Below are 10374 nucleotides of genomic sequence, written 5' to 3'. Positions count from 1 at the left end.
GACCTGTTGCGTGATACTAGGTTTGGTAGACATGCACACAGGTTTGATATGACCTTTACGACCACATTTCTGACATACTGCATGTCGATATTGACAGTCTTTTCTCTGGTGATCGATGAAACAGCGGCTGCAGGATTTCAGTCTTTCCGGGAAGTTGTCTTGGATGGATTTGGAAGGTTTTTTCCCCTTCTGATAACTTCCCGTCATTTTATTGACGATGGAAGTATCTTTACCGTTACTCTCGCCCTGGATAACCCTATCAGTTTCTTGCGTTCTTACGTACACTCTTAGAAATATTCGTAGATTTACCCAAATTATACCGGTAAATTTGTCCCGTCAATTAGATTAACGGTAAATGCCCGTTAAATTAATATACGGGCACGTCAAAAGTAAATTTACTTGTTTTTAGAGGGTAAAAAAATTACAGATTAAATTCGTAGAAGCAATTTACGGGATAACCAGTATTTCAGATTTACTTTTGGATTTGTAAAAGTAATTTACTGGGTAATAAGTATTCCGGATTTACTTTTGCATTCGTACAAGCGATTTACTGGATAATCATTATTTGCAGCATTGCTATTGCGCTCACAATTCGATCATTTTACACGCTTACGGTCTTATGGACATATATATATGTGATTTTCGTCATTCATCATGTTTCAATCATCAAGCAAATTACGACATCGATGGCCGTGCTGAATGCTAATCGGTGAATGGTATCCGAACATTTGGGCATTGCAGATACCATCGTTTATATCGCTTTAGTATCCTTTGAGACATCAAGGTCTAGCAATAGTAGCATGCCAAGCGAATTTGGTACGTTATGTAGTTTTACTGCAGGTGGGATCTTTTGTGTAATTATCTGTTGGACCAGTTCTGCCACCATTGTAGACTCCTTAACGCATGTATGATACAAGCTATGTATCGAAACACTGGAGCTGGTGTTTAGCCGCCATGCTCCTTTGCCATTGCGACGAGAGTAGTATACGTCCTTTACCTTTTTTCTGCTAATGGCCTTATCAATTGTTTGATCATGAATTCGTAGCTGCTCGAGCGAACAATGCATTGTGACGTCATACATATTCCAGACATAACGGCGTCAGACGTCAGACATATCTGAGCCTGAGCACGTGCGGCTGAATGTTCCGAGATCGATATTATATCGACGCGATGTTTTCGTATTGGATAATAACAAGATGCGTTGCTGTAAGATATTGTTGGTTTCGAAGCCACAGCTTAACTCTAGCTTTAGAATATTGCAGGTGTTGGTAGCAGATATTGTAGGTATAGCAGTATCCGAGCTCAAATCTGGCAAGTTATTCTCAGTCCTGTTTCTGAAGACGCATGTGTTTTCGTTACAGTTTAGTGGTGAACAGAAGCTATGGCTTATAAGAATGTATTACATTTTCTGACATTGAGCTACACGAAAATGGAAGCGTTATGGCAATATGAATCATGACGTCGAATGCTTATGTGATAGAAAGGCATCATTTCGCCTCTGGCTTCTAGCACGGTACCGTGCGAAATACATTGGACGTGCGATGCAAAGTAGTATTGCCAGGAAAGTTTGCAATCACGCTGGAAAAGATGATTCAGGTACGAAGTCCTAGGCCAGGGGTATCAAACTCAACATGCGTCGCTGGACGAATTCAAACTTTCCAACCGCTCGCGGGCCGGATCAGTCAAATCATTCCAAAATGTTACGGTACATCAAGACGCCCGACCTTACTCTTCGCTTGAATAGTTTATATCAATCCTGTATACATTTTGGTATATTACATAACATTCACGATCATATCATATGGCATTTTGGCAAAAATTCAAAGATTGATCGTTTGAATTCAACCGCTAAAAAACTGACCCTAACGACGGAATAAGCTGACATATTTGTATGCTCCGTTTGTTTTATTCGTAATCTGCCGTTAACTCACCGTATGCGCTTTGAGGAACACAAGTGATTTAATTGTAAACGCAGACGTTAGAATTTGGCTCATTATTAATCGTCATTCGGGTTTCTCTGTCTGTCTGGGGCCTTTGAGTAGAAGTAATACAGCAGTGCGACTGTCAAACATATTTGAATTGTATTTTTATAACTATTATATTCTCCATGCGACCTGCATATAACAGTTTTTTTTTCACTTCACGAATAACTACTTTTTGGCTCATTTCTTCATAATAATATGAACTCAGTGTGCAATTTTTGGAGTTTTGGGAATTGGATGTCAGTATCACCAACTTGTTCCTGGTGATGACTAGAGTAAAACCATAACACCACTGTCGGATAATTATATCACCGCCTATATCGTCGCTGGAAAACCAAACTGTCCTATGTCCACTTTTGGTGATTTTGACTTTTTTGGTTTCTATTACTATTTGGACATAGGTCTTTCTTTTTAGCCGGGTTTCATGTTTCTAGGTAGTGTGGATCAATGGTCAAGGGGACATATACACATGGATTTTCAAGGCAAATTGAAAACCAAACTGGGTTATGTCCACATTATGCTTCTGTTGAAATTTAGATGTTACTCATATCGTGATGTTTTTACTGGATTCCTATCAAAATTTGTTGATTACAGCTTTACAGGGATATATTACGGTAATTCCCAGTACTTGTGGTTTAAAAGTGGCAGAATGAATCGAATTAGAATAAATTCAAGGGTGTCAGCGGAAGCCTGGCAATTCGATGAGAAAAACCAGTTGGACAATGACAGATGGTCTTATATGCATTTTGGAGATAATTGGAGGGATGCAAGAATACAAGGAACAGTTATAATAGCTTTGGGATCTAAATGGGAAGTGACAAGTTGTTTCTAGAAGAAATCGCAGATAGAAAAGGGGGAGTTGCAGTTGAGCCATCTTGTTCTGGTGGTGCTGTAAACAGAGGCAGTGACTCTGACTCTGAGGATCGATTGAATTAAGAAAGATGTGTTTCTGGTAGATGAGCCTTGTTCGTCAAAACAGACAGATGGTCTTATTGAAGGAGAGGAGGTATATTTGTGTCATCATTCTATTATTCCAAAAGACTGCGAAATTATAACTTCACAATAACTGATATCAATTCAAAGATAACGACATGCTTCCTATGGAATGAAACTGAGGCCAAATTAGGATCCTGTGAGGTTGCTACCGCAGTTTTTCTCCACTTGAATGACCATTGAATTACACAGGAAAGAAATCTGTTCATTTATTCTGTGACCGGTGCGGGGGGGCAAAATAATAACAGAACGGTTGTTTTAATATTATGCCATGCTTCCACTGTTTTTGAATTTGAGGAGATAACTTTAAATTTCATGGTAATTGGACATTCACAAAGTGAATATGACAATGCACACTCTGTCATCGAAAACGCCACCAGAGGAAAGTGCATATTTACCACAGAACAATGGGATACGGGCAATAGGAATAAAAATGGCATTCAAGAAGAATTTACCTGAAGTCAATGCCTTTAATTACAGTGACGTGATTGACTTCAAGTCACCACTGAGTTTTCCGCAGTATGCCTCAATTTGGCAGAGCAAATCCATCATTGATGCTGAGAAAAATGCCGGTGACAAAATTTACTGGTCAAAAGTGATGCAAATGAAATTTTTGAAGGGTTCCAATTCAACAGTTTTTGTCAAGTATAGTTACAGTGAGCCCTCGTTCCAAAAATTGCAGCTGTCCAGTTCAAGACCAGCAACTAGGTCAAATGCCACAGTTCTACCACTGCTGTATCAGGAGAGACCAAGGATTCCGGCAGACAAATACAAAGACTAGTCTAAACTCTGTGATAAGAATTTGCTTCCTCCACACTTGCATTCCTTTTACAAAACCCTTCCGGTGGCATGCACTAGTGAAGGGACTGACTGAGTTATTCAGTTTCTTTCATTAGTTTCATTTGTTGTGTTCCTGTTTCTTAGTTTGACATCATTATGCCATAAAATGCTGATAAAGTGCATTATTGACGCATTGATTGGTAATTTGAAGAGGAATTATGTCCAAGAAAATGCTACTTAGTTGAGGACTATTTGAGAACCAAAGTGGCCTATGTCCAAAATGGGGGCTGAAAGTGGGGGTTGCTCTTATTTTGAAAAACTAAAAATTATGCGATATCCCAGCTATATGGATATATATCAGTATCCCAGGAGCTCACTGCTGGGGTGTGGATGGTGTGAGCATGATAACTATGGGAAATCTTCTTTTTCGATTATCTCAGCTCGCTGTTTTGTGACATAGCGCAGTTTGGTTTTCCAGCGACGATATGATCTTGACATTTGTGGCCTTGCGGGAAGTATTTCTTACAGTAATACCTCAACATTTGTTAGAAAATGTGCTGGGTAATACAGGGGTTTTTCAAACTACTCAGAATTGCTTCGCAGGCCGCATGCGGCCTGCTGGCCTTATGTTCGACACCGCTATCCTAGGCCATCATCATTCGAGAAATTGACAAGAATATGAAAAGTCGCAGTATGTCATACTATAGCGTCTCAAAGTTTCCAAATTGTAGCTGTGTTGATGACAGCATAATCTTTGTTCAGATTATAGAAGAACCTACAAAAGAGCATGGCCCAAAGTACAGTCCTTCAACTGCTGCTGAAGTTTTGATGAAGCCCTCTTCATTCGGGCAGTTGCTGACTGATGATCTCCACAAGAAAGACTGGATTTTCGTCATTATCCACACTTACTTTTTTTTTACGTGTTCCCGCACCAAATAAACCTGATTCAAATTTACTGGTCTCAGGAACGTAAAACTGCTGCAAGGGACCAGACGAGTATATTGATATTACAGCAGATTTCTGTTACATTTAGTTACGGAAATTTTCCGTAAAATTTCCTACGGTCAGCATATGTAAAATCATATTACGGGGAGAGTTACATCGAATTTACTGGTCTCATCAGCGTAAAACTGCTGCACTGGACCAGACCAGTAACTTGGTATTACAGCCGTTTTCCGTTACGTCAGGTAACGGGAATTTTCCGTAAAAGTTTTAACAGTCAGTCTTTGTGAAAATAAATTACGGTCAATAATATTTACGGGAAAATATTTTTCAAATTTACCGGTCTCAGAGTCGTAAAACTGCTGCCAGGACCAGACCAGTAATTGGGCATAGAATATTTTTAACAGTGTATGTTGCGGCTACTTTGAGAACGTCGTCGAGGGATGGATTGGTTTGGGTTAGACAATGCCGTCTCACATTCGCGTGCGGCGTTTCTTTAATGATGAGATCGCGCATTAGCTGATCAACGTAGCTTTGATCACAGCCTTCTCTTGAGCATGTGAAGTTGCAATCCTTGGAGATACCCCGTAGAGTAGCGATCCAATCGGCGTATGACTGTCCCGGCTGCATTTTGCAATTGTAAAATTCGTACCTGGCAGCTTGCACATGAATTGAGTCCTTGAAGTGTGTAGACAACTTCTCAATCAACGCGTCGAAGGTTCGCGCACTGACATCAGCAGCACCAAACAAATTACGTAGGAGCGATTACGTTTCTGGTCCAACCCATGAGAGTAGACACGCTCTTTTTTTTCCATGTTGGAAATGCCGTAAATTGCTAGGTGATGGTTGAATCGTTGCAGATATTGGTCCCACTTCTCCTTTGATTTTATGAACGAATCAAACTTGGGAGCAGTAGCTTCAGATGTTGACGCACCGGGACTCAACCTCTGCGCTAATTGCGATATGGCTTCCTCAAGCTGCAGCTTTTGCTGTGCCATATCTTCTTTGTGCTGTGCGCGTTGTTGGTCCAAATCTTCTGTGCCGAGCATTTTGCAGCTCCAGCTCTTCTTTGCGCTGTGCTTTTTGATTTGCCATTGTTTCATGTAGGCTCGACATCATTGTCTGCTGCTTCTCGAGCAGCTTCAGTATACCTGAATCCATGCTTTATCTTCGTCGCAGAAATAACCATGAATCCGACTTCTGACACCATTTGTTATGTTCTTGATCTTGTTTGAACAATAACTCAATACGACGAGGTTGCAATATGAAATCAGTATATTGTACAGCAGAATAACTTTAAGACAGGCGACACGATCCAGAGTTCAGTTAAACGAAAGACCACGAGACAACAGAACACAGGGTATAAATATGCACGACACACGAGGAAATGATGATTGGCTGTAATTACTAATCCTATAGAAAGAAAGAGTTGTACGACACTAAAACGTAAATGCACGAACATAACCCTACCGACCAATTATCATGAATTCAATGATGAATCAATGTGACGTCACAGTTATTAGGTAATTAAATAAAGGAGCTTGAAAAACATGGTGCGGGAAGTTTCAAAAGCTTAAAATGACATTTTTAAACGACACTTGCGGCGAAAATGCCAGAAACATGTTTTATAGAGAAATATCGCATAGGAAATATCAAAAAATCGGCTCAACTAAATTTTTGTTACATGGTGTTATTGGCATTTTTCGTCGATGATTATGACTAATTAGATTTTATTGCAGAAATCACGGAATTTTCAGATTTATTCTTTGAAAATAAAGCGCGAAAGGAGACTTACGGCACAGACTGGCCAAACCTCACCTGTGATAGCCCAACTCTTCGTAAATACCTTAGAATTTATCATCGCTGATATTATTCAAATGAAATTGTCGCGCTTATTCCGAAAACCTAAATATTGATCGACTTCCAAAGTATTCGACGTAACATAACGCTACACACCTACAATGTATATAAGGTCCTTATATTTTGCGGCGGTTCTAGAAAGCTGCTTACGTTACCAATCAAGAACTTGGATAGCTATGGCGTTGTTTTTATTTTGAATTTGTAATTGGTAATGTCACTTCCAAGAAAGGTCATTTATCGGCGTGGATCAGGAAGACAATGTGCATTTGAAAACTGCATTGTCCTACAAGCGTCGCCATATGTCAAGGTATCTATCAAGGTATCGTGCAATCCAATATTTCGAGGCGCGCGATGGGAGATAGATCGAAATGATATGATAGTCGACATTCGCAACATGCTTCCGACATTATCCAAGATATCAGTCCGGAACTAATGAATCAAATAAACTATTTTCAATCGATCCAGGTCACTTGAACACCCCAAATTCGTCGTAAACGTTGGGATTGACTGTAAAAATATGTTTTCCGTCGGAATCGCTGTTCACCCATCAAATGGAGTATAAACTAAAATTTCAATGCAAAGCCATAACTTACACTTACTTCGTTATGACTGTAATTGATTACAGTCTGTTTTCAGTTCCACATCTATCTCATATACATTTAGGGGAACTATAGAATCTGGGATTTTTTGATTTTTTAAGCGTCCACATCTGGGTTTTTCCGAAATATCCCGCTCAACATTCGACGACAGTTACATCATTGGAAATATATGAATTCTAATGACAGATCACTTGATTGAGTCGAACCAATGTTGCAATGATCTCGCGTCATGACTGAATTTGAGCGAGGCTCGTCTGTCAATTTTCTTTTGAATCGACTTGACTCGAGTCATTAACTTGAATTGGAAATCATCGGTGTCGGTGTGGATTGAAAGCAACCGAAATGACGAGTTTCGATCCAAAACGTTGTTGAATTTGTCCTCGGGCAGTTCGAAACACGTACAATAAGCCAGGCCGCCGAATATTCGACATCAAATACGAATATATCAGTCTTACATGGCGAATTGAGTTATAGATTTATAGCTAACTATGAAGACATGGATTGTGCTGCTAATTTGTGTTGCAATCGCCAGCGCAAAAGAATGCAATATTGGCAGTGAGATGAGAGTCCACAATTTCGTAGCGCAAAATTATCTCTTAGCATTTCGATTTAGTGGCAAGCGCTGACATTCGGTGTTCGGTTACCATCGACTCCGTCTCGTACAATGTTGAGGCAGACGACTGTTACGAGCACGACGACTGCTGCATTCTCGACGGCCAATGCGTCGCGAAATGTGAGTTGAAAATAATGTATGTTTATACATATAATCGGAAATGTTCCGATCCGATGCACCAATGGAAACATAGTTATAGCTATTCACACTGTCAACAAAAACCGTGCATTTCGTGATGTTCCACCACAGCCTTAGGTGCAAATCAAGTAAACGGTACTTTCTGGTACGGAGTTATACTGTTTTACTATCACACTCCTTACAATGGATTAAACAGAGTCAATTACACCAATCCCTTGGGCAAACAGTACTTATTGTAAACCTGGGATATAGCTCTACATGGAAAGGTGTATTTGAATCTTTTACGGCCATTGGTAGGCGTGTGAACATGGCAATGACCTGCTTAGTACCCTCCTCTATTGTGGTATCTGGTGAATGCAACGTTTCCACTAATTTACGTACAGTGCGGTGTGTGATGGTACACGCGATGTAATCAGATTTTGAGGAGCCAATCACGCGCTGGTAAGCATAGGGTATCATGTTGAGGCAAGCCTTAATCTGCATTTATTCCATTCGCAGTCAGAGTTGCGGAAGTACCAACAAACCATATTGAGCGGGCGAAAGGCGAATTCTACGAGTCAGCTATGACAATCTTGCGAGATGCCAATCAAGTGCCCCGGGTACTGCCCAGATTTCCTCCTGGACTTCCAGTTCTTTCCGTCTGCTATCCGCCGCATCCCTTCCCCATCGGCTGTCGCATCACAAGAAACGAGCCTTACGTTTTCGATCCACCTGTGGACGTCCCCTATTGCGTGAGGTAAACACAAGGTATATTATGAATTAGGTCATTTACAGGTCGAAGATTGGTGCAACCTATTGCGAAACAGGGTAAGCGAGTCGTATCATTGTTTTAGGGTTGAATGTCGTCAGCCCGAACAGTCTTTCATTATCGTGATGTTGAGTCCGTAAATTATAGTTTGATAGACCCTGTATATCAAAGCGTGTTGTCACATTAGGAGGTGGACCGTAACGAAGTAGTCAAATAGGTATTACCTATACTTGCACTACTTACACTAAAGTAGTTATGTTTATCGACTATTGCTTCCCATTGTACGTAACAGTTTTGACGAAAAACTGCTCACCTGTCACACTTTGGCCTTTGTAAAGTAGAAAGCAGTTTTGGTAATCGTTTGTGTCACTTTTCAGAGTGATATTATCATATTAATTGGTCGAAATAGTTCCTTTGAGTTCATAAAAGAATATAAATTTTCGAAATTTCCTCCATTTGTAGAGTCATCAGTACTTTGTGTTGTGGCGAAGATTCACTTCCTACAATAGCCCATCGCCTCCTTACTACTAAAAGTATGGGTCACCTCCACCTAAAACTACTTAAAAACAACTTACTCGGGTGATTTTCTGGTATATTATTATTTTCTACATCCGCTTGAAGCAGATTTGCAGGTGTTGGTACATTCAACTTTTGCCCGCATCTACTTATCAGCAAAAACTGACTACTTCGACCGTATCTCCTCACAATATCATACAATCCGCATGGTTCTATTATTTTCTTTAGCTCAAGACACGTTGTATATTGTACAACATGATTTAATGAGAAACGACCACGGGCGGTTGATCTATCGGGCCCCCCATCCAGTGGCATACTTGGATGTTCGGCATTAATGTAAGATACAACCAAGGGGCGCTCACTTTCTCCAGTCTGCGGGCCGGATGTGGGGGAATGAAGTACGTGGCGGGCCGGATCCCTGAATCAATATATTAAACGCGTAACTTTCCACCTATACAAGTATTAATCGTATTTAATGTAAAGTTTAGGTTTAAAGCATAGAGACGAAAACAGTATTTAATGAATATGTACTAACCTAATGTATTGCAATAGCTGTTGAAGTCAATCAGACATATGTGGTCGGTCAAGGTTGTATGTTGCGCGCCCCTAGCCCTAGTGTAATGTATATACGAACGAGGGCTTGGATATTTCCAAATTTACCAAGATATCAATACAGTACGGTTCATCACGCGCGTAAATGCCGGTAATGTAATCCTTTCCGTGTTGGCGAACTTAGGCGTAGGCTCCAGCATTCTCGCACTCCCATCACGCACACACGCTAAAGAATAATTACCTACAGTCACTATCATTTGACGTAATAATCAAATAGTGGGGAATTACGGCACACTTTGACCGTGGAACAAATTATCATGTACCATAGTTACGAAAATGATGCATCACCCTTTGGAGTCGAAGTCTGATAACCGGCAACACATATTCACCGGAGTCGGAGTTTGTTCAAAATTCCTGACTTCAACTACTTTAAAATCGAACCAAATGATCTTACATATTGATGAACGTGTCTTTGCCCTTGAACTAATTTATAACTTTTTTAAACTATAAGTCGACGGACCTTCAGAAACGTTTTTAAATTTAAATGTAGGCTGATCAACTTTGGCGATAATAATAACTAAAAACGTAATTACCCTATAATTTAAGGACTATGGATCGGAATGAGATTTAATTGTGCTGTCACTTTCAAGT

The 10374-nt window shown here is 40.2% G+C and overlaps 1 protein-coding gene and 1 long non-coding RNA gene across 2 annotated transcripts; both read left to right on the top strand.

The window, feature by feature from the left end:
- Positions 1-278: 278 nt before the first annotated feature.
- On the top strand, positions 279-4765 carry LOC145438341 (uncharacterized). Its single transcript, XR_013914918.1, has 2 exons — positions 279-1596; positions 4518-4765. It is a non-coding gene; the product is annotated as an uncharacterized LOC145438341 (long non-coding RNA).
- Positions 4766-7154: 2389 nt separating this feature from the next.
- Positions 7155-8824, top strand: LOC145438332 (uncharacterized). Its single transcript, XM_080315730.1, has 3 exons — positions 7155-7711; positions 7770-7889; positions 8406-8824. The coding sequence occupies exons 1-3, from the start codon at positions 7645-7647 to the stop codon at positions 8645-8647; spliced, it is 429 nt and encodes a 142-aa protein (XP_080171856.1). The 5' UTR covers positions 7155-7644; the 3' UTR covers positions 8648-8824.
- Positions 8825-10374: the final 1550 nt, after the last annotated feature.

Source organism: Botryllus schlosseri, chromosome 4 (genome assembly GCF_051294905.1).
Source record: "Botryllus schlosseri isolate E-star chromosome 4, Bs_hap1, whole genome shotgun sequence".
NCBI classification, from domain to species: Eukaryota; Metazoa; Chordata; class Ascidiacea; order Stolidobranchia; family Styelidae; genus Botryllus; species Botryllus schlosseri.
The sequence above is the reverse complement of the archived record's forward strand: the minus strand, read 5'-3'. Positions and strand labels throughout refer to the sequence as shown.